Source organism: Lissotriton vulgaris, chromosome 9 (assembly GCF_964263255.1).
Source record: "Lissotriton vulgaris chromosome 9, aLisVul1.2, whole genome shotgun sequence".
Classification (NCBI taxonomy): Eukaryota; Metazoa; Chordata; class Amphibia; order Caudata; family Salamandridae; genus Lissotriton; species Lissotriton vulgaris.
The window spans coordinates 285,838,543-285,864,410 of NC_141697.1; the positions used below are offsets into that span (position 1 = coordinate 285,838,543).

At 45.2% G+C, this 25,868-nt stretch overlaps 1 protein-coding gene across 1 annotated transcript in view; it reads right to left on the bottom strand.

Annotated features, from left to right (window-relative positions):
• CEP128 (centrosomal protein 128) overlaps positions 1-25,868 on the bottom strand; it is a 757,252-nt gene that overhangs the window by 569,992 nt on the left and 161,392 nt on the right. Inside the window, exon 12 of the mRNA XM_086937589.1 lies at positions 5,827-6,177. Coding sequence (XP_086793715.1) covers positions 5,827-6,177 — 351 coding nt within the window. The remainder of the gene's footprint in view (positions 1-5,826; positions 6,178-25,868) is intronic.

The following is a 25,868-nucleotide window of genomic DNA, read 5'->3' on the forward strand; positions in this document are numbered from 1 at the left end:
TTGCCTACCACGACAAGAAGCTGGAGAGAGACAAGGAGTCTGCAGTGAAGAACCCTACATATGTGTTGTGTTTATCTCCTATTGACGGTCTATTGGCTACCTGCAGGAATGTAATGATGTTAAGAAATAAAACCCTGAGCCTCTACTAATAAACCACAAGTACCAACCTATATAGTGTGGGACTGTTTCAAGACTACATTAGCATCAGATAAGGAGAGAGCGACCGATTCCTAAGCGCTTCCCGACCACAATCCTGTTTGCCATCCTACCAAGGGACGCTTGATTATTATCTTTAGTGTGGCCAGGACCCTGCTCATGGGAACGCAGGTGCCAATTCCACCCCCTCGTATCTGTCTCAGGAGAGCCCCTCAGAGTCAGAGGTCTGCAGTTTCTCGAGCCCCTAGTTCATGGCCTTCCAGGAATACACAGATGTAGCTGTGGACCCTGGTGTGGATTGGAGACAGGCTGACTGGCACACAGACCCACAAGCACAGAAATGGCCACTTTCCTAAAGTAACATTTCCATATTAGTAATGTCAAATCCACTTGCGCTACCGGAGAGGATTTGGCATTACTAACTCATCGATATTAAACACTATACTGCTACTCTTTTGCACGTAAGAAATTCTGCTTAATAACCTTTCCACATATCCTCCATGTTAATCAATGTGAGAATCAGGCCCACCGTACCGAACACACCATCCAGTGTCATTCACTACCAGTGCATGTAGCGCACATGTGCACATGCCCTACCTCTTCCCGACACCACACCCTGTCCCCAGGGAGTACTTTGATGTAGCTAAAGACATGCAGAAACTTGGCAATTAGCTTTTTAAATGCCAAGCCAAGTAACAGTAATCTCCACACACAGGCCCGACAAAATCTATGGCACTTTTGAAGATGCCTCCATGGGTGGCACAACCAGTGCTGCAGGCCCACAGAGGAGATTTTGAATTACATGCTCTAAGTATGTGTTTTACCCCTAGACAAGAGACTTACAGCTAACTCAAATCAGCCAATCATGTATACACCAATCACCAGTTTGCATATGAGAAGCACCGTGCTTTGGCACTGAATGGCAGTGTCAAAAGCGCTCAAAATCCCAATGCAAGCACATAGATCAGTGGAAAACCAGGAGGGACAAAAACAAAAATTTGAGGCAAAGCATCCTAAAAAGAACAATTTCCAACACATACTTTATACAGCCTAGATCGTTCTACCAAAGAAACTACTGTTTTCAGCTCAAGTGTCCAGTAAAACATAGAAACAGAATGTGGTAGTTTACCCAACGCCATTTTGAACGTACAAAAGTGTTGGCAGACTAAATCTGAGATCAATCATTAATGTCCCTGGATTAATCTGCTTGTTTTTTTCTGATTCAGAATGTACATCAAAATACCATACATATTAACCTTTGGCTGCAAAATGTTTGAAAAGCACTCACGCTTAAGTTTAACTTTGTTTCCTCTATTCTTGTTCCAACCCTATGATGTAACCCTCAGTTTCATTAGTTCTGATGTAAGGTAATGAGCCCTTATAACAGAATAATGGTATAGGTGTTCTTAAATAAATACAAATAGAAAACTGCATGTTACCTTACTTCTTGATATCGATAAAGAGAATATGTTTTCTTTGCACAAGTTAACCTCATCTCTGTAAATCTTCAGAAGGTTGCACATTGGGTGAAAAGAACTGGCTTCTGCTATCATATTCTACATCAGGAAGATACAGTCCCTCCTCTTACATTCATTCCAAGTGTCTCTCAATCTGACTTTAACAAGAGGTGTAACTGATATACAAAAGCACAGGGCAACCAATTCCGTCATCAGCTTGGGCACATAATTAAACATTTACAGAATTGAAAGAACATGTTTTAAAAATAGCAATTAATACTGTAAAACAAAACCTTTGCCAAAGAGACCATCTACTGCCCCACATAAATAAACTATATTATCAAATATTGTCCATCAGGCAACAAGGTAATAAACTTTGGGGACGCTTTTTTAGGTCTCGTCTATCTCTTTGAGACATGCTATATCTAAGATACGGGCTTGAAAAAACACCCATCTTTTTCATTGGTTCCTGTTGCTGTCCTTTAGAAATGCTGGCTTTTCACTGGTGAATACATTTAGTAGTCCCTCATTTTGGAATTTTGTATCCTCCCATGAGGACTGCCCGTCTTGCATGTGTTCTTACTGTTCAGGTTTTTATACTTCGAGAAAACTCATTTTTTAGTATTTTTGTTAACTGTTCTGTTTACTTGTGCAATGAAACTTCAGTTGCATCGCTTTATCCCCCCGTGCTTACCCTCATCCCTCTTACAACACTGCTTTGGGTGCTTTATGTCCCTTAATCTCCCCATGCCTCCCCTCACCCCTCCCACAACACTGCTCGCAGGCCCCCACCACCCCTCCAAGGCCACTGCTGTTTTGCTAGTTTTTTTTGTTACTTTACAAACACTTTTAATTATATAGTGCACCTAGCCATGGGCTCGTGGAAATTAAACAATCAGCCCATTGTGACACGATTTTAAGCCTGACAGCAGACTCGAACATGAATCCCCAGCTCAGTCAGCAGTCAGCAGCTTTCACCAGTCAGCAGCTTTCACACCAATGCGCCATAACCTTTGCCTAGTCATGTTACAGGGTGCACTACCATATGTGGCCAAAAGAGGTCCCAAGGGACACCTAGTGACAGTCTGAGGTACTGCACCCTCACAACACTGCTTGTTTTAACATGGAGTTAGAACTGCCATAATCCCAGCCTTACGGCACCATTGCATGTGTACTATGTAAAAAGAAACACTACGGATTTCTTTATTTTATTAAGGTGGGGAGGACATATCAATTGCATAGGTAAAAATCAATGGCATTTATAATGCCAATAGCTCCAAATCCAACAAATGTGAGACCTATTGCATTTCCAGTGCTCGTTTATGGTGGATACCCTAACCGAAGATTCCTTACCTTAAGAATAATCTCCTGACGCCAGACTGGGTTCGGAATTCTTTAAGCAGTTGCTCCCACCATCCAGCAGGTTGCACAATCGGACTCCACAACAACCTTGTGCAGGCCGGAAGTGACAGAGCGGAGGCACATATAGGTGCCATGCTTTCTTCCTTTATCTTTCATCAGACTTGTATCAATTGTGTCAAACCAAAGAATACAGTTTGCTGAAAGCTAACTTGAGACATTCTTAAGGTGTGAAGATATCCACTCCCCAGAACAAGGAGGTGGTAGAGCGGTGACAAATCTGCAGTTACAGTATCCACCAGGTAGAGCATTACCAAAGGGAAGCAACTTATTCTTCGGAGTGATACTTCGAATTACATATTCCTTATCTTTAAAACAGATTCTAAATCAATGCCTCCAAAAAGATGGAAGGTAAAAGACGGTCAGGAGACTATTGCTACACCAGGTCATAAACTTTTTCCGCAATCCGAATAAATGGATTTGGTTGAGGGATGCTCTGAGGACCACATTCACAACTTTTGATGGTCAACCAAAACTACTCAATTGTCTCTGTTCAATCTCCAGGCATTAACATATAGGTTGTGGAGACTCTGGTGAAGGATCCGGTCCTATTGCTGAGACAGAGATGCTCTGTTGAGGTAGCATGGTTGGAGAGAAAGAGCGCAAGCTTAAGAGCTCGGGATATTACACTCTTCCAGCAATCTGGAGCTTTCATGAGGACTTGGATCTGGTAAGTCCTGACCTTCCTCGAACCAGAGGTTGGAGAGGTAGTAGTGCAAATGTGCACAGAAAACCACTGCAGGTGGCATATGTATTGCCTAGAAATCCCCCTGGCAGAAACACCAATGCACAATAGTCTTGACACTGTGCATTCTCATGGTGGTGAGAAAGATCGAGCCAGAGCATGCCTCATTGGTTGAAGTTGTCCTGTGACACACCGGTTAAAGATATCATTTGTGCTCTGCCAGCCGGCGTCTGCTCAGTTCATCTACTCTGGAGTTCAGTGACTTCCCAGGTGGTTGGCCACCAGGAAGAGCCCCTGTAGATCCAGCCACTCCCAAAGGAGCAGTGCCTGCCGGCACACAGTCAGGACCCCAAGCTATCCTGCCTGTAGCAGTACCACATAGCGCTGAGTTGTCTATGAGGATCTGCACCAGCCTTTTCTTGATGGTTGGTAGGAAGGCCTTCAAGGCAGTCTTGATGCCATGAAGCTCTAGCAGGTTGATCTGAAGCGGATACGTCAGTGTGGAGCAAAGAACCTTGACCTCCACCTCCCCCAGGTCACCTCCCCAACCGAGAGATGATGCATACATCAATACTGTGAACATTGGGTGGGGTAAGGAGAGCACCAAACCGGTTGGTGTCCACCTGCCACCACTGAAGGTCCTGGGTGGTCTCCTCCAAGCTGCAGATGGTGTCTGATAGACACCTTGCTGCACATACTGGAAACAGAGGTAACACCGCAAAGCTCGTTTTGAAATCTGGCACAATGGACCAGGAGGATGCATAAATCTAGAAGTCCAAGAAGCCTCAGACTCATCTTCATTGGCACTCAGCGGTGAGCCTGAAACCTCAGAATCTTGTCCTGAATGTGCCAGACTCACTTCAGCAGTGGAAGGACTTAAAAACCACATCCACAATACCATTGTACAGGGGACCCTGTGTAGGAGTAAGGTGGAACTTTAGTTTGCTGTTAGAAAACTACAAGGATGACAGTAGGGTGACTACCATCTGAAGATTGTCCGTGACAGATTCTGGCAAGCCTGCGTTGAGCAGCCTGTCATCAAGGTACAAAAGGCGTGAGTCAGTTGCAAGCCTGATAGTGAGGGCTGCTGTTGTTTTATATGTCAAGCCCCACAAGTAGTGTATAAATAAGGGGGTTTACCAAAACATAGTCACTGGGACCTGGGTTCTATAGGTACTAAGAGGAAGGGGTCCCAGCGTGAGTGTAATATAATGTGAACAATTCATAAAATTATTATTGACACCCAGGGGCACTGTACAACCGTTTAAAATTATTGATCAGTTGTCTGTATATTCAGTATACTTAGTCCCATTGTGAATAAAACAATGTGGATGCATTCATTGTCTGTGTAAATAATAATTTTTTGAATTGTTCACATTATATTACACTCACGCTGGGACCCCTTCCTCTTAGTACCTATAAGCCCCACAAGTAGCCGCCGAACCACTTTCTTCTATTTTGAGTGGAAATGGTGTGCTGGCGAAAGCAACCCTTGTGAACAGATGGTAACATGCTGTCTCTAAATCTCTCTAGTGCCAAGTAGGCCTTCTCCCCAAAGAGCCTAGATCAATCAAAGGGTACATCCCTCAAGGATGCCTGGATATCTCCCAAATCAAGGAGCACGCATCCTGGTATGAGGTCTAATTACCACACTGTTTCCCATGCACAGCCCACACAATCTGTTGTGTCAAGGCCTGCTAGTAGTAGGTATTTTGCCGCATCTTGTTGATCATTAATGGTCTGGGATAAACTTATCCAGCGTTCCTTCGGGACAGCCGGAAAGATCTCACTGGCCATGTCCAAAAGTGCTTGTTTGCCCTGTCCTCATCACATGCACGCTACGTGGTCAACAATTACAACCACTAGACCTGTGTTAGTTTAGGTTTGACTGTTAGGTAGCTCTCTATCAGATTGCCACTACCAGCAGACCAATTTCCTGCCCAAAGCAATTATGGCCCTCTGACGGGAGACTTGTAGAACCCAGTCCTTAACAAGTAAAACAAAAAAGCCCCCTTGCAACAAACTGAACAGACATAGGAACATATCAGAGACTCCAGACATCTCACACTGATGCAGCGGGTGCTGCAGTAGCATAGGGGTACCACCTACCTGATTGTTTCGTCCAGTCTGCTCGCCTGCAGCCTCACCCTGATTCTCTAGATCCCGCTCTAGCTTCTTGCACTTCATTCTCCATTGTCTGATAGTTTCTTGAGCCTTGACCTTAAGTTCCTCTTTCTTCCTTTCACTTTCCAGCCTTAAGGCCTCGGCCTGCCGTAGCTCAGCCACGTACTGGTCCCCCTCTCGGGCAGCATCCTCAGCCTGCTGTGCCAGCTCCGCGCTCTGAAGCTCGGCCCGGCGGCGGTCTGCTTCACAGGACTCGTAGCGAGCTTGGATTTCCTTGAGCTGCTCCAGCATCCTTAGCTGCTGCTTCTCTCTCTTCTCCAGGTCAGAGGTCAGGACCTGAAAACAGACATGGATGCATAGGGGTTAGGGCTAACTCCTACTCATAATTCAGAAAACCCATTGTGAATGTCAACAGAATAAGAAACTCCCTAAACTCCCCATCTAAAGCATCATATAGTGTAATGGGACTTCACATAAAGACCACACACTGAGAGTCACTGTCACAAGACCATTGATTAGGGCATAATACAAAATTAGCAAATTTGAAGTCAGACTTTCTACAACACACCGGCTGTGCATCACTTACAGTGGATTCCAGGCCACTGATCAGCAATAATGGATCCCAGCCTGTGAAATACCAAGCTGGACCTTATGTGATGAGCAAATGCTGCTAGATGCCACAATGTTAGTCACTATTCCTAGTTTTCATGCTTTGTTTTACCACTATTGGGATAGACATTATGGGTCACCATTTACAGCTTCCAATACTATTAGACAAACTAACTTCCAATTCTCATGCACTGCATACAAAGCTACAAACCTCTTTCTACCCAAATACCTGAAAAACAAAATTCATATTGCAGAAGGTCAATATATGTTGGGAGCAAGGCCCGAGAGGCAGACCCTTCATCATAGTTTGATGAGGGCACAGGGGAGGTTTCTGTTAAAAGCAAGTCTGGACAGAAAGGAAGCCGCACAAGAAACAGGAGCTAGAGGTCTGTTAGGACAAAGGAATCTCCCAGTCTTGGTTTTCCCCAACACCGCTGAGAGGGAAAGGGTCATAGGTCTTTACCTGAGCCTCAAATAAAGCTGATACGGTCAAGATCCTCATCGGTCTCACCCCTCCGTTTATTCCCATGTTCAATGGTATAACAGTGTTACAATGGCCAAAGGACTCTTTCCTACCTTCAAGCTCCAGTTGCTTTCCAAAGCTTCTTTGGCACAGTTATTTTTTATTTTTTTTTATATTTTAATGGAGCCTTTATTATGTGCTACTGCCCTCGTCCCTGTCCCTACTCTAACTGCCCCTTTCCTGTCTCCGCTCCTCCTCTTCCTCTGGCCCCCTAGCTCCGCCCACTACCAACTACTAGAATGCATCACAATATTACAGCATATGTATTACGTTTAGAAATGTTGCTTCTTTCTTTTTTTTTGATTTATAAAAATTTTTTATTGAAAAATATAAGTGGAATATACATTGGCAATTCGTATTTCTTGTATACAGTGCATTTGTGTTAGCTATATTTCTTGGCTTATCCTGGTGAGAAAAAAAAAGAAAGGAGAGAAAGAAAAAGAGGGAAGGGGGGGGTTGTTTATTTGTTTATTGCGTTGTCCTTAAGTGTTCGTCGAGTGGGCTCCACATGAGCACCTTGGGGGTGTGTTCTTTCGAGAAGTTGCCTGTGATGTTGTCTGCTCCTCTCAGGAAGGTGATCCAGTTAATCCATGTTTTGAAGTTTGCTTTTGCAGTGTTTTTCCAGTTCGTTAGGATTATCTTTAGGGCCGCTGTGAGTAGCAGGTCTAGTAGGTCTCTCTCTTCTCTGTTGTTTAGGTTCGCGGTCAGGTGCCCTGTCGCAAGGCTAGCATAGCTGATTGTTTAGTCTATTTTGAGCATATCGTTTATGAATGCGTTGATCTGCGCCCAGAGCTTCTTGACTTTCACGCATTCGAAGATGAGATGTTCGAGGGTGCCTTCCTCCTTTTGACAGTTCCAGCAGTTGCTTGATTCAGCGATGCCAACTTTGTGGAGCCTGGACGGGGTCCAGTAGGCTCTGTGGAGGAGCCAGTATTTCGTTTGTGCCAGTTGTGGGGTTATTTTGTTCGTTGTCGCTGAGCTCCACATTTGTGCCTGTTCTTTTTCATTTAGCTGTCTGCCTAGAAGTGTTTCCCATGAATTTGTCGTTTTTTTGTTTTGCGACAGAGTGGACGGGCTCAGCAGTTTATAGATCTTTGCGGTTTGGTGGCCTGCTGAGTTTAGGGTTTTCACGTATTTGATGATGCCCGGTTCTTCTCTGTGTAAGTTAGCTCTGGTTATGGCAGTTTTGATCTTTAGAAAGTTGTACAGCTCTTTGTTTGGAAGGTCGTTTAGTTGTTGTATGTTTTGAAATGTCAGCTGTTTTCCCTTGGTTTCCATCTGTTTGGGGAGGCCGATTCCTTTCTTGATCCATGTGTCGTTGTTCATTGTTGCCCCTTGATATGTTACTTTTGTGTTGAACCAGATGGATTCCCATGTTGTGCCTCTCAGCTTCTGCATCATTCGCCTGTCTATTTTCATCAGCGCTTCTCTGGTGTGTTTCAGTATTGGGCTCGACCTTAGGGGGTGTTTGTTTGCCGTTAGTAGAGCTATCGGGTCAAGACCTCCCAGGAGATCTTTCTCCAGCTCTAGCCAGACTGGTTTGTACGTTTGCGTGTCGTCAATCCATGCCATCCCTTGTTTCGCCAGGCATGCTGTTTGGTAGACTTTAAAGTTTGCCAGGTTGAGGCCCCCGAGTTCTTTCGTTAGTCTCAGTCTGGGTCTTTTGTTTCTCCATAGGAAGGTGTTGATCATGCTGTCCAATCTCTTATGGAAGCTTTCTGTCATTGGGATTGGTAGCATGTTTAGCGTGTAATTTATTGTAGGTGTTATCATCATTTTTATCGTTTCTATCCTTCCCCACCAGCTGATGTATTTTGGCGACCAAAGTTCTAGTCTTTCTTTTATTTTTTTTAGCAATGAGTCCTCATTGTGTTGTAGTGTGGATGTTAGGTCTCTCCCAAACTGTAGCCCTAGGTACTTGAGCGGTTTTGTTTGCCAGGCTAGGCCTGAGCTCCCGAGTACTTCTCTTGTGGTATGGATGTTCATTGGTTTGCACTCCGATTTGTCTTTGTTGAGTTTGTTCCCTGATGCTTCTGCGTATTCTCCTATTGTGTCCATGAGCGCTGTTATTGACGCTGATGGGTTTGTGGTTGTGATAAGGATGTCGTCTGCGTATGCTGCCAGTTTAACTGTTTTCTCTTTGACCTCAACACCCGTAATTCTCTCATTGTCTCTGATTTTCGCTAGTAGGGGTTCTAGTGCCAGCAGGAAGAGGCCTGGTGACAGTGGGCATCCTTGCCTGGTGCCTCTTCCTAGTGTGAGCGTCTCAGATGCGCTTCCATTCACCACTATTTTTGCTCTGGGTTTGTTGTATAGGGCCATCACCATTGCTATGTATTTCTCCCCTAGGCCGAACTTTGCCATGCAGTTCCTAAGGAAGGGCCATGAGACTCTATCAAAAGCCTTCTCCGCATCCAGCGCTATCATGACTGCCTGTTCGCTGCTCTGTGTTGTGTGGTTGATTAGGTGGCATAGTAACCTTGTGTTGTCTTGCGATAGTCTGTGTTTGATGTATCCCACTTGTGAGTTGTGGATGATGTCTGGTAGGACTCTGTTTAGTCTATTTGCCAGTACCTTCGCATAGATTTTGCAATCGACATTTATTAGCGAAATGGGTCTGTAGTTCTGCGGGTACTGAGGGTCCTTCCCCTCCTTGGGAATTATTGTGATGTTGGCTTCACTCATGGTGTCTGTCATTTTGCCGTTGTGTATGCAGGCGGAGTATGTTTCCGACAGTATTCTTTTGATTTTTTGGCAGAATGTTTTGTAGAACACGGTGGTGTATCCGTCCGGTCCTGGCGCTTGGTTCTGTTTTAGCTGGCTGATTGCCGCTTCAATTTCTTCTTCCGTTATGTCTGCTTCGAGGGGTGCTCTGTCCTCCTCTTTGAGTTCTGGCAGGTTGATGTCTTTTAGGAGAGCGCATCCCCCATCTCTGCTCAGGTTCTTATCTTCGGAATATAGTTCTTGGTAGAACTGTCTGAAGACTTCTAGTATTCCTTTGTTTGTTGTTTGCGATTTATTTGTTTTTTCTGTTATTGCTGCTATTGTGTGTTGCCTCTGCTTCGCTTTGAGGTAGGATGCCAGCTGTTTCCCTGCTTTGTTGGCCCTGCACAGATTTACAGATTTGAATTTTGTTAGCCACGAACCTGCTCGTTCGCTCAGAATTTTGTTCAGTTCGTATTTCTTTTTTGTGAGCGTGGTGAGTGTGTTCTTGTCTGCTATGTTTGCGCAGTGGCCTCTTTCCAGTGCTGCTATTTCGTCTTCTATCTCTGAGATTTTTTTGTTCCTGCTCCTGTTCATTCTCGATTTGATGTTTATCAGTTTGCCTCTTAGTCCCAATGACTACAGGATTTCTCCTTTTACTCATAAAAGAAGGTGTGATGCATCGCCATGCCATCTGGCAGGCTGGTTTACTGTACATGTGAACACTGCCAGTGTGCGACTGCACCCTACCTTCCTGCTTTTGGCAGTAGCATCCACACTGGCAGCAATTGCTACCTGGATGACAGAAAACTGCCTCCTGTAGAATTCGGAACAAACAAAGATTATGCTGTTTGGCAAAGCCCAACAACTGTGGACTGCTGATTGGCGGCCTGCGGAACTTGGGACTGCACCCACACCGAAGCGGGAGGTTAAGAACTTGAGAGTCTGCCTTGACCAACCTCTTATCATGAAAGAGCAGCTAATGTGTACATCAGGCTCCTGTTTCCAAATCATGCGCTGAATGCGAAGAGCCTTCCCTTTCCTTCCACTCACAGCAGGGAAAACGGTGGCTCAGGCTCTTGTGATTAGCCGTTTGGATTATTGCAACGTTTTGCTGGCTTCTGCTAATGAGACGTTATTATCAAAATTACAAGTGATACAGAACACCGCTGCACGCCTTATTTGCAATTTGCCATCCGGGGCTACTTCCGCTCCCCTTCTTCATATCTTGCATTGGCTTCCGGTACGCAAGAGAATTATTTTTAAAATGTTTGCCTTAAACATAAAGCGCTAACTTGAAATGACCCTTGTAACCTAGCAACGAAGCTTAGACACTATTGCCCACCGAGACTCCCGAGATCGAATGATAAGGCATTGTTAATCATTCCTCACGTCAAAAAGGCTCGCTCAGGTGGCAGGTCTTTTTCCTACCTGGTTCCTTCCTACTGGAACAAATTGCCACACCATATTCAAATCTGTTCGGATCACCTTCGTTTCAGGAAAGCACTTAAGACAATTTTGTTCTGATCTAGTGGATGATTCGACATTGAATCTTGGTTGCGCCGAGATACGCCTTGGGGTGATTCAAGTGTGTTACAAATTAAAATAACAAAACAGCATAACATAATACTGCACATTCAACACACAGCATGAGCAGTGTGAATTCACCCGGCACCGCACTCATGAACCAATGGAGAGTATGTTTGCAGGTACAAGTGGAGAGTAATTTATACCTTCAAACACCCCCGAAGCACCAGGAAGAAGTCACAGTGCAGCATTCCCTCCACTACAGCTTATGGGATGCACAATCTCCTGCTCAACCAAGAGACAGAGTGTGCAGACAGCACAAGGGGTGAACACCTTCCTTATTTATAGAGCCTAGTCCTATTAACCTTCACTTGCATCTTCAAGCCTGGCCTGCTCGTCACTACACGCAGAGGTCGACGTGGACAGGACCAGTGGGACATGACGTGCTAGTACTTTAATTTAACCAAAACATTTCCACTAATTCTTGTTAAAAAGACAACCATACAGGGGCGGTTAATTCAGACAGGTGAGGTGCCTTACCTGAAGTGGAAGGGACAGGTGAACAAGAAACAGGCTTTCTTGCCATGGTGCCTACTGACTCAAGGCAATGTAGATGTGTGCAGCTGTTTAATCTGCAAATGGAAAGGCTGCTTTGAGGCCAGCAGTGGGTTTAACACCTTGGTTGCTGAAGATATTCCCCTGCTGTGCTGGGCCATAATGTTAATGGGTGTGGTCATGACGAGCTGAGCTCGTCGTGAGCACCGAAGGGGTTAACTGATGGAGTCACTTAAAGCTTGTTGATGACCAAGTTTTTCGGTTTTTAGTGGTATTGTAAGAGTGTTAGTAGCTGAGCTCTAGAATGCCTGCTTTTAATGGACACATACAAAAAATGTTTCCTCTAGGTACAGTCTGATTGCGTATTACTAAAATCTATATTTAGAAAGCACATATTTAAAATCATAAACGTAAAATGTTTGCTTTTCGTGACCGCCTAGCTTATACTGTGCATAATGCAAGTTTAGAACATTAACTTACATATTGATAGTGCTTTCTGTCAAAGCCTGGGGCTCCGTAGCACTAACAATAATACACAAGTCACTCTACCGCACTGCACCAACCATGATTCGATTCTGTGGCTCTCTGGTTACGCACACAGACATCTCCCGCGATCAAATTAACCAACAGAGGTTTAGTTTCAAAACGTAATATAATTAATTTCCCATGTATTAGTTTTACTCACATTTATTCATTTTAGGTGTGTGTTATATTATATGCAGTTACCTGAAGTTGAAGGACAAACAAAATAGTTGCAGAATAGGTTGTTCTTTTTTGCCACACCTTTGACACGGCAGCCACACTTGTTTTCCCTGCACCCATTGCAGTTATTTCTAATACACTTCGACCTCTGATTACATAGGCACAGGGCCCGAGAGGCCGCTAGGGCAATCAGGCAGTGTCCAATGGGCTGGTCTGAACCTGTTTTATGGGCAGGTGGGCTGCTTTTTACTGTCAATTCCCTCTTTACCACAAACATTGCCTGCAGCAAACACAAATGCATGCAGTCTCCTATATCTTGCAAAATATTCATACAGCATGTCTTTACAAGTTGAAAGTTGTCCTTATTGGCAAATGTACCCAACTTTTTTTTAGCTCTCTGGTTCGTTAACCAGGGCCACTTTTATTTTGGTTCCGGTCCTATTTTTTGTTCCAGTCTGTAAACCCCAAAAGCTGGACAGATTTTGCTTCAATGGTAATGGTGGCAATGCTAAAGCCCTGGATTTAAAGTAGTTGTTGTGGTCTTTTTTCCGAGCCATCAAAATTAACTACAGCCTCCGTAAAAAAGCAAAGAGGCCACGCCTGCGGCACGAAGGGACGTGAACACACGCAGTTTAACGAGGCGGGATTCTGCGTGGCAGCAGAGAGCGCACGACTATAAAACGGGCTCCTCGCCCAGCGCCGAGAAGAGTGATAACCTGAACAATATAAGAAAACAACAAATGTCTCTAGGGCAAGTTCTGCTGGAGAATGGGACTAGCCAAATCTTAAAAGAAACGTTTTTTCTGTCTTAAATATAGAGCATTAATCATCAAGAACAAAAAAAATGCCCATAAATAAACAAAGAAACTAATGCGACTACATTCCACCTGACAATGCCCGGCAGTCAAACTGAAAAGGTTTAATTCATCTGCCATACTTAGTTTTAAATAATTTCATTTTTGTGCCTGTGTACATAAATCCATAATGAAAACGTTTGCATTTGTTTCCCCCCGGTTGCTATTACCTATGATATCGCTAAACCAAAAGTACCGTGTTTGTCGCAAGTAATCATGTACTCCCTGGAGTGTGTTAAATGGGCTTTACGCAGTCCTAAACTGCAACTGCAACGGCAACGGCAACGGCTTGTAAAACAGCAGAAGGAGCAGAGATTCCCGTTACATCCTCCGGGGCTGTCGATCTTACAGACGCCATCTTTCCTTGGCCTTCAGATAAACACTGCTACGCGGACTTTTATTAAGGTCAGCGCAACACAATCTGTGATGCACCAGTGTTAGGCAATTAACAAACCGGTATTCTGGCATGAACATCTGGAAGCGAAGTATAGCCGTCCCTGCCCTCTCTCCCCGTGGCCCACGACCAAGAGTGTCTGTGTAAAGCCCCCTCTTCACTAGGACAACGACAAGTGGGGCAAACGGTTGTCGAAACAGGCTTTTCGTTGTCTTGGGCAGTGTCGTCTTAACGAATGGGCACATACACAGCGAGAGCTCGATACTTTCAGGGCAGTGCACCCACCTTGATGAAAGTTTGACTACAGGGGGTCCCTCCCAAGATCTTGTTAATTTTAGCATTGTAGTAGACGAAACTCGATTACAGAGTGTGAGTTACATAGGGGAATCCTTTGCTTGGAATTAACGCATTCCAAGGATACCTAATACAGGTACAGAGGGTAACACATTTTGGGATCCGTAGGGTCCAGAGGAATGCCGGTGTGACCCAACACTGTGGGCACGTATCAGACGGCAGAAACATGTTGACACTTTGCCAGTAAAGAGGGGTGAAGGAACTCTTTATCTTTTCCTATCCCCACCATCCTTCACATTTTTAGACCTAGCCGATGGACCCAGGGATAAATTGTCGAAAGGGGACACCTCCAAGCTAGTTTTAACCTTCACTGTACTTTTCCTTTGGTGCGCCCAACTGTTTTGTTTGTTTTGTCTTCCCTCCCTTTTGCTCCGCCCCAGGCGTTGGTCTGTGCAGGGGTGTATTGAAGCAAGCCCAATGATGAAGCATGTCACAATTTTGTGTGAGTGAGGGCAGTATTTTTTCACAAAGCACGTGCCACCCTTGGATTACAATTTCCCTACTCCTCCTTATGTATTATAATCATCTGAGAGCGGAGGTCGGAGTAGTGGAATTTAGCCTCTCCCCCCTTCTCTGTGTGTGAGATTCCCACTGGGCAGTTACCGGGGGTGGGCACGAGCATACAGACCAGAATCATTTTCCGGTAAACCTTTTTATTCCTGCAAGTGGCCACAGACGACATCAGGACCCTGCTGGACAATGGCGAGACCGCAGCACTCATCCTCCTAGACCTCTCTGCCGCCTTCGACACCGTCTGCCACCGCACACTACGCGCACGCCTCCACGCCGCAGGGATCCGAGACAAGGCTCTGGATTGGACCACCTCCTTCCTATCCGGCAGAAATCAGTGCATCCGCCTCCCCCATTCCGTTTCAAAGCCTCCGAGATCATCTGCGGCGTACCCCAGGGATTCTCCCTCAGCCCGACGCGGTTCAACATTTACATGGCCCCGCTCGCACACGTAGCCCGACAGCACGACCTCAACATAATCTCCTATGCCGACAACACTCAGCTGATCTTCTCCCTCACCAAGGACCCCATCACCGCCTAAGCCAACCTACACGAAGGAATGAAGGTCGTCGCCGACTGGATGAAGAGCAGCCTTCTGAAGCCGAACTCGGACAAGACTGAGGTCCTCATCCTCTGCTCCAACCCTTCAGCCTGGGACGACTCCTGGTGACCGACGGCACTGGGGCAGCCCAGACACCCACCGACCACGCACGCAACCTGGGAATCATCCTCGACTTAACGCTCTCAATGGCCAAGCAAATCAACGCCGTCTCCTCCTCCTGCTTCAACACCCTCCGCATGCTCTGTAAGATCTACAGAAGGATCCCGACAGATACAAGAAACCCAGGCCCAGGCCCAGGCCCAGGCCCTCGTCAGCAGCAGGCTCGACTACGGAAACGCCCTCTACGCAGGAGCCGCGACCAAGCTCATCAAACGACTACAACGCATCCAAAACGTCTCGGCACAACTGATCCTCGACGTACCACGCCACGGCCACACCCCCCCACCTGAGAAACCTGCACTGGCTCCCCGTCAACAATAGGATATCCTTCAAGCTCCTCACCCATGCACACAAGGCACTCCACAAGACTGGCCCAGCCTACCTCAACAGACGGCTCTCCTTCTACAGCCCAAAAACATACAAGGTGATGGCTGGAATGTTGCACAATGGCGAAACATTCACCCCCAGTCACAGATCTGGGTTTAATCCATCGTTATTTTGCTCACCAAGCCACCCCAGTTCAGATATGGCCATATGCAAATCAGTGTTGACCCTGTGCCTCATGGGAACAGTCCAGCCTGAACTGCCAAGCCATGTCTTCCCTGGACCGGAATCAAGCATCCTAGGACCGGTTTCTGGCTATCAGCCGTCTTCAGCCAGGATAGCTGGACTCCAGTGGCGTAGTGAGCACGGGACCCACGTCTGGGCATACCCTTCCCACATAGGGTAAACAGCAAAACATACAAGGTGATGGACGGAATGTTGCACAATGGCAAAACATTCACCCCCAGTCACAGATCCGCCAGCTACGCTCCGCCGACCTCTCACTCGCCACTGTCCTGCGCATACGAAGAACAACCACCGGTGGGAGATCCTTCACCCACCTCGCCGCCAAGACATAGAACACCCTCCCACTGAGCCTACGACAGACCCAAGACCTGCTGACCTTCAGGAGGATACTCAAGACCTGGCTGTTCGATCAGTAGCGCACCCCAGCGCCTTGTGACCCTCGCGGGAATGTAGTGCGCTTTACAAATGATTGATTGATTGATTGATTGTAGCATGGCCCAGTGCACCTCTTTGCCCGGGCCTGTAATGGGGCTATGACGGCCCTGGTCTTGGGTGGTGAATCCCTAAAGTGTAGGGTCACATCTTCTGTGAGGGGAGGTTTATAGAAAGCTCCAATAAGAGCTAAGAACAAAAAATCTGATGCACCATAGAAACTCTGTTCAGTTGTAATGGCAGGTTAACCATTTAGTGACCCTCTAAAAAAACACACAGCCCAGCTAATTGTAGACTAACAGTTTAGCAGGACTGAGAGGAAAGAAAAAAGGCCAATACAAAGAGGTTCTTACTACGTTGTGCTTTTACCACACCTTTTTTACGACATGTATGTTTTAATAATGCATGCTTTTACCACATATACCTTTACCACGCATTTAAGGTAAGTTGGGGGTGTGGGGTGTCCCCCCCGACAAATATATATATATATATATATATATATATATATAGCGTGTTAATGGCAAGTGTTGTAAAAGCATAAGCATTGTAAAAACACGCGGGGTGAAAAATGGTGTGGTTAAGCTATGCAATGTATTTCTCAGTGTTGTTCCATCCTACAACCAGAGGAAGCTATAAACTTGGATGGTATCGCACCATTTGAATGCCTGGATTGAAAAAGATAATTTGCTGCTGGTAGAACAAGTAGGATTTTGTAATACCTCTGGAACCATAGATAATATGGCATTGAAACTAGTGGCAGAAAGAGCAATTAGACTAAGAGTAACCTGTATTGTGGTCTATACAACAGCTGTCGAACATGTGATGAGACAACTCCTCAGGGCAAAAACCACACAATTCTGGTATTGATGTAGGGCTGCATAAATTGACTCAAGCGTTGCACACTGGTACATGAATAAGCCCCAACAGGCTCATGTACCTATAAAATCTCAGGTCTGTGTACTTGGGCCTGCATTATTTAATTTATATGTGCGCTACCTCCAGGGGTATCCTACGGCTGCTACAAGTGTTACACTAAACTTAGGATATTACCAGCTTCGCCCGTTGATTCATGTAGACGACTTTGTAGTTTTAGATTAAACACAGACTGATCTGCAAAGATCACTGGAGCAGATATAAACAAGTATTTGCAATGCAGTAGGTCTTGCAATTGCAAGAGTTTGAGGTATTGGCATTGTAATGAAAATGGCTTTTATGTGTTTTGAAAACCTGCAAGCACTGCGTAAACATCCACTCTGTACTTTTGTTAGTTGTTTACGTGAAGCAAGGCTGGCAGTAACTATGCCTCTTCTACTGCCTGCCTTGCTTCTCGTAAGCAAGAAGAATAAGTACAAAGTGGGTATTTACACACCACTTGCAGGTTTTCAAAGCACTTAAATAAAAGGCAATGTCATTTACAATGCCAATAGCTCAAACTCTTGCAAATTCGAGACGTATTGCATTGCAAATGCTTGTCTATGATTTGGCCTTTGGAGAATTGAGGAATCTAGAGGGATTGGTGATGGTTACGGTTATGACGTGTATTCACTTCTAAACAGCACCTATTGACTTGAATCTATTTGTGTCTGCTGATTAATTGAAACTATGACTATGCCCTTTGTATACCTCGTGCAGGTGCCCCCCTGCTCAAGTCCAATCCTGCTGTCTGACTTCATGGCAGTTCAGTCAAAATTCAAAGAATGAAGGAGGAGCCAAACAACAGAAGCTCCTGTGCTCGGGGTTTTGATCTCTTGAAGCTGGCACAGACTCCGGAGCGGCTGTGCTACACTAGCACTCTTTGTGGCTGCTAATTAATGCAACTTTTGACTCTGTGCTTATAATAACTTGTGCTTCTCTCCCCTGCCCATGTCCAGTTCCGCTGCTTGACTTTATGGCACCTCAGTGAAGGTTCAAAGAAAAGATGGAAGAGTCAAGCAGCACAAGCTCCCCTGACTGACATTTTTGTCAAAAAAGCCCAGACAGATGCCAAAGCACTTTAAATTTTCCACTGCACATCAATTGAACTCGTGACAGTGCCATGCACCAGTCTCCTTGCTTAAATGCAGGTCCACTGTCTGACTCACAGTGGTCCAGTGAATGATCCGGAAAGAGGACGCAGCCAAGCAGTTCAAGCTCTGTGACTGGGTGTTTGGTCCCACACAGAAGCCGGTGTGGCACAACAGCAATGCACACCATTGTTGCTAGCTGACTAATGCTCCTTGTTTAAAATGGCGACCGGCAGCGCTTTCCACGAGCACCAGTTACATTACACAATGACACATTTATATTGTTTATTTTTTTTGTAGAGACAGGGAGATTAATCGGCAGCTCGGTTGAAGACATGTAAGTAATGTCCTAAACTGCCGATTAATCTCTGATTAATCTCTACAAAAAATATGAATCTGTCATTATATAATGTAATTGGTGCTCGTGGAAAGCAGTGCAATACCTTTGGGTCGAATTTGTACTACGAAAATGTAAGAAAAACATGCAGAGTGTGCTGCTCATAATGTGTGGCATGAGAGTAGAACCTTAGAAGCGAACACTGGGAGACTCCAACATGGATCACCAGCTTGAGAGGACGTGGTGCAGCAGTTAGAGCTGCCGACTTGGGAGCTGGGGATCCGTGTTCGAGCATCAGTGTCAGTTCAACATCCTATGACTGATAGTTGGAAAATCACTCAATCTTACCCCTGGCCACCCTAAAATGCACTAATAAAAAAAAACATTGATATCGGAGGCGTGGTGTGGGCAGATAAGCACTATTGTGTTGGGAACAGAAATAATTAAGAGGGCAGACAAATAGGAAGTAAACAGAACACTTGAGCAGTGGCAGGCAAACAAGCCCAATCCCCCTTAAAAGGAAGCCCAAACCAAAAGAATCTTACCCCAAAAAAAGCCCAACTGGCAGTAGACATCCAAAAAGTACAGAAAGCCTAAAAAAATACAAGCAAAGGAGTGGAAGGCATGGCAGGGGAGGTGGCAGTAACACAACTGTGGCATTAAGAGGCGTTTGGAGGAAGAATGCTATATTTAAATGTAAGAAGCTAGGGCGCTGAAGTTGAACACAGACAAATAGTACCAGAACAGGTAAAGAACCATAGCGGGATGAGACAGTACTAAGTCACTGCTCCTGGAAGAAACAGAAGAGAGAAAGGAGGAGCAAAGAGGCAGGGCTGACCACTAGGAAGCAAGTTTTTTTAAAGGACACTGACATATACAAATGAAAAGCAATGGCAAGTAGATGGATGGACTTGAAGAACACAGACTAATTACAGCAGGTCTCGGCGAGACAGTGCATGTGCTATCTAGCGCGCCCTAAAAAGGACAAGTGACCATTAACCAAAACAAAATAATGATATTTGGTAGCAAACATATATTTTGTTGATATATGATCGATATCCAGGTTTAACCCCTTAAGCACTGCCGTCGGCCAACGGCCGACGGCAACGCTACCTCCCCAGTGCTGCGAACGACCGTTGGCCGACGGGCCAGCGCTCGTTATTCGAACGTTCAGCACTGGGTGCTGAACGTTCGACGCAGCTAAGGTGTTAAACAGTAAAAAAAATTAATTATCCTAGTGTTCGATTTACCTCTTTTTTTTAAATGTGTCAGCACAAATACATGTATTGAGTTAAATACTCAACTATGAAAAGAGGCTTAAACATTTTTAGTAAGCACTTCAATGTATTGTCTGCTGAGCCACTGCTGGAAGCCTACAACTATAAAACTGGTACAGTTTTGATACATATGGCCATAGTTCACAATGAATTAACATAAGGACAGACTTAACATATGGGATTGTTCTACTAGGGGAAATCACCTCCAAGTCACTGATTTGCTTAGATCTAGGAGTAGTGTCAGTTGGTGATTTGATTGACAAGGATATTATTTTATGTTGTCATAGTTTGCAGTAAGCAACGTCTGGAGCACTTATCCAAAAACTATGAACAGATATTGTAATTATTCACACAATTCCTGTAACTGAATTAAATATGTGGTTAAAACACATGGCTTAGCTGCTATTTTAGGTTATAATGTAGGTAACACGGGGAGCAAAACCAAGACTTAAAATAAATGTTAAATCAGTTATTTTTTAAAAGGTGATGCTCAAAGGCTGGAGAATTTACATTCAAGTTATTCTCTTTTGAGCCCCAAAGATGTATAATGGCCCCACCACAACCAAATGTTTGGGTTTTATGAGATTTCATATGAACATATTAATAACAATTGAGTTGCTACTTGTTGCCACCAATGTGGTCTGGACAGGGAGTCTCTGATTCATGCAGCTTTCGTTTGCCCAGCTGTAGCAGACTTGTGCACAGGTCCCTTAAAACAAGAGCTGTAAATGCATGGAAGTCGGGCTTGTACGGAGACAATAACTTCTGTGCATTCTGGGGTTACAAATAAGCTATGTTCTTCCACAGGCCGCTTCTGGCACTGGCAGTAAGAACTTTCGAAAAGGGAAGCACGCCATAAATAATAAAATGTATGAACTTTGAGAAACCGATAAGGAGTGTAATATGAATAGTGCTAGTAGAATATACTGCTCTTATTAGTTGATGTTAGGGTTATATAGATGCTTTTAAGCTGTTTCAATGAATGATTAGATATTAAGAAGGCTGCTGGTGACGACTTCTGATGTGGGATGCTGGAGTGGGTGGGTGGGGGGAGAGGTGAGGGAATTGGGCAGGGCCCAAACCTGCTGGACACTTCACATGGGCCATGTCCATGAATATGGTTAATGTGCTAACATCCCGGAATGTATGTGGTCTCAAAGGATACCCAAAAAGATACAGAGTGTTATCCTATCTTAAATGGTATCAGGCCTGCATAGTTATGTTGCTGGAAACGCACCTTTTGTAGAACGAGGTAGAAAAGCTATGTCATTTGTACAGTGCTACATACTCTAACCATAGGAGAGGGGTAGGGACGTGGTTGGCGCCAGGTGTACTCCTTGATAGGTGAACGGTACATGCAGACCCCATATGGCAGCAACAATTACATGTTTGGAGACAGGAGACATCATCACCAGAGAGACAAAGTGTTCTCATAATATCCGCCTGTACACAGGGGATGAACTCAAGCTTTATCACAAAGCCTGTACCACAGCTAGAACAATCTACGTGGCAAAGACCATCGCCGAGGCCACAAACAAATCTAAAATACTGTTTAATTTTGTAAAGGACTTAGCTGGTTCAAACACCACAGCCAAACCTCCTCCGCTGAACGATGTTCAATGTGAAGAATTGGCACTGTTTTTTACAATCAAGATTGAGACCATCTATCAGGATATTGTCATGCAACATCAGACTCCGGCCAAAACGCACCCAGAACCTAATCTTTGTGAGGTGGATACCTCCTGCCCGACAGATCTGTCCCATGAGCCTTTGTCATCCTGGCCTGAACTTAATGTTCGTGACCTTCAAGTTATCTTAGGGAAACTGAAATCGGGTTCCCGATCGACCCCCTCCCTATCTCTGTACCAAAACTTCTTGACACTCCGCAACTTTCTGTAATATGTCAGACTCTGAATTTATCCTTATCCACAGCAAAGGTTCCATCTATGTGGAAACACGCAATGGTCTCACCACTGCTAAAAAAAACAACGGCAGACCCCAAAATCCTGGCCAATTTTCGCCCTATATCATTACTACCTGCCTTCTCCAAAATATTGGAGAAACACGTCCACGGTCACCTTGCCATGTACTCTGAGAAAAACGACATACTTCACCCTTCCCAATCTGGTTTCCGTCCTGGTTTTTCGACGGAGACGACATTGCTCGGGGTGATGGAAAATCTTCGCCTCTTGGTCGACAGAGGGGATCCTTTTGGATCTCAGCGCAGCATTTGACACCATCTCCCATCCCATTTTGTTAAAATCACTCTCGGCCATGGGCATCAGGGGAACTGCATTGGATTGGATTGCATCATTCCTAACACTTAGGACTTTCCAAATTGCTTCCAATACCTCGACCTCAAAAATCCATCTATCCCCCTATGGTGTCCCTCAGGGATCAGTTTTGAGTCCCCTGCTTTTTAACGTGTATGTAACCCCTCTTGCCCAGATCGCTTAAGCTGCAGGATTAAACATGTTTACCTATGCGGACGATTCACAGATTGTCTTCTCACTTTCTAAAGGTGATCAGGACGCCTCCTCTTGCCTACAGATCGGCCTCAGAAAAATTGCAACCTGGATGAGTAATAATTTACTCAAACTGAATGGTAACAAAACAGAGGTTCTAATACTGGGTCCAAATCTCAACCTTTGGAACCCCAGACACTGGCCCTCAGAAATGGGGTCACTACCTACCCCGTCAAACCAAGTACGTAACTTGGGCATTATCATTGATAATGGTTTAATCATGGAGCCACAAGTTACCAACTTAACTGCCACCTGTTTTACCATTCTGAGGTGGCTCAGAAAAATCATCTGGGTGCTGCCGGAAAACACTCAGAAGACAGTGGTCAATGCACTGATCACCTCCCGTTTAGAGTACGGAAATGTCCTTTACCTGGGATCATCACAAGCAGTTATGAGACGCCTCCAACTTGTCCAAAATGCCGCTGCTAGACTACTTTGCAAGTGTCCCAGAAGGGAAAGAATATCCGGACATATCAAGGCACTCCACTGGTTGAAAATCGAAAACCGTGTCAAATTCAAGACACTGAGCCTTATGCACAGAATTAAATGGGGAAATGCCCCAAGATATCTACAATCCCTCGTGAAGGCTTATATGCCGGCTCGCTGCCTTAGGTCGGCATCTCAATGTCTCTTTTGCCTGCCGAAAGTGCGCAGAGCGAAGATTGGAGGAAGATCATTCTCCCTGCTGGGCCCCAAACTCTGGAATGCTCTCCCACTGAACTTACGTTTGGAAACCCGCTACAACTACTTCCGCAGAGCCATTAAAACATGGCTATTTAATCAGTAAGTTGCTCCTGCCCCCCCTCAGAGTTGTACTATCTGCTCGGGAATATAGTATCTCTCAGCGCCGGGAAACTCTTTTTGGGTAGCTGTTGCGCTTTAGAAACCAAATAAATAAATACATAAATAAATAAATAATCGTATAGATTATGTGTTGGGGAAGACAAAAGATTTGAACTGGTATGCTTCCTCAGCCAACCTAAATAGATATTTGTCAGACCCCTCACCTCTAATCCCGACTCTCTACACTGGGTCTATTAGACTGAAAATCCTGTTGTGGAAATTGTGAATGAATGTGCCTGACGGGTGGTGCTTTTCGCACATACATTAAGGGGTGCACTCTGCATTTTTTCTGTGCAAACGGGTATACCACAGTGACTAGAGCAGTGGAATATGATGCTTATAAGGTTGCGCTGCAAAGAGAGGGCATGGCCTGAGTGGCTGGAGTACGAAGACAAATAGAACGAGAATTAACGGACATAGAGAAGGAACAAGTAAGTCTGGGGAATCACTCTACGGCGAGCCAGATGGGCCTAGGCAATTATTGAACACCGCCAGACGGGTGGTGGATGTAAAGGCAAGGCTGGACAAATACGCGCACACACACAGTACTGACAGAGGGTGACCAATCCGGATAACTGCTGGCATGGTTGGTGAACAGGGAGAAGCCCCATATGTGTAAACTATCCCTACAGGCATGGCTTTAAGTCTGAGCACCGGCAGTATTTAGGAATGGAAAGTTTTAGACCACTATCCAGGACAATGTAAGGACAACAGGAATACTCAATAGAAGTGTTTTTGCATTATCATGTCTCGCCCCGCCTCTAACCCCGCCCACTAGCCACGCCCCTAGCTCAATTTGATGTGTACCTGCTCTTATTTTTCCCCATTTAAAGCACTGGTCACCTCTACCCATAGTACATCACACACAATATACAGTAAACCAATAGACAGACAGGGAAAGAATTATGGGACAACCCTCTTCTGCCACTGGTTTGTTTCCTTCCGATGCCCTTAAATACTGGCATGCAGGGTTGTAACTTATTTTTGGTACCCTCCGATGACATTTTGCAGATGTATCGATTGTTTAGGAGCTGTAACCTGAAGCATTGATGACGTAAAAAAAGTAGCCCGTTTGTCTTTAAATTGTGTACACTGCCATTTACTAGCTTCTATTTTTTGTAAACAGTCTCTGCAGCAGTAGTTGCTTGAAGGGATCGACTACACAGAGGCTCGAGTACAGTATTTTCAGGAGCTTTGGCTTGTTTGTAAGCCATCTCCCCAGCAGCGACTACAGCCCACTCCTCCCTTTAGCACCCTAAGGTGGTCACCGCAGCAGCCTTAAAGGCCGAGGACTCTCCCCCTCTCGTAGCCCCTGTAGTCTGAAGCAATGCTACTAAGGCCCCCCCTTTTACATGCACAAGGCATGCTGATGAGTACTTGAGAGTCCCTGTGACCTCCCCACCATGCTACTGTAACCCTTCACTGCTCCTGTAGTCTGGCATGGTACTGCTGCCGGGCACTCTCACACCTGGTCTACACTTCTTGAAGGCATATGCGGCGGTCTTGCTACTTTATTTAAAATATCAGGCGCACACTGCTGCTTCTTCATCAGGGGCCACCAGAGCTATATTGCACCAGGCTGCTTCAGTAACATGATCGATAGTAGGTGGACTTAGGTTCAAGGTTGCAAAGCAGCACGCAATCAGCTGAGGAGGGGCACGGCATAAGCGCTGGCTAAAAAAAAAAAACAGGAGAAGAGTGGAGCTGCATTGAGCGGAGACAACCATCAAGAAGAAATTCTGGTCCACTCCCTGCATCTGCATTGCATTAGCATTACAGTGCTAACACCAAAATTAGGGCACAAGCAGAGTGAATCGTCCACAGAAATAGGAAGGGCGGGGGCAATGACTACACCAAAGACACACACTGCTATGTTAAACTGCCCAGCACACAGGGAGAACGGGATACAAACATGAACCAGAAGCCAACAGGTAGGAGGGTCATAACATTCAGCAATGCAGCCAGAGGGAACACAGAAACACCTCCTAGAGTGCACAGGGAGGGGACACAGACTGAGCACAACCGCCATCGTGCAGAAATAAGGACCCTGCTGGAAGGGGGCAGAGAAACACACCCAACCATCAATCATGGAGATGGCCCTGAGAGTATGACCTAGCTCTAAAGGCACTGGCATGGAACCACACAGAGTACCAAAGATTAAGGCCTTTAACACATGAAATAATGACCTCCTTTGGAAGCCATATGAATGTTGATGGCACCAGACAAGAAGACTTAAGGTACAATTTGGGTTGTAAAATGATATCTTTTCTATTGTTAATGCCTGGTCTCAGCCAAATTGCCAAACATGAATGAAACAGAATGGCTCTGGATGGAAGGCAAACTTGCACAATCAGGCACTAGAAGGAATTATTAGCTATGAAGGCATATGTTCCGCAAGGATGAACAAAATAAGTAACTAAATATGATATGCATACATTCAAATTGGGAGAGGGGAAAGGCCATGCATACATCATTCCCAGATACAGGCGTAGATATCGCATTTGCTGCCAGTGTTTGATCCATTAGAATTACATGTGTGTATCCAAAGAAAATCGGTATTTTTCTAAGATTCTTCTGTAAATCGGAGA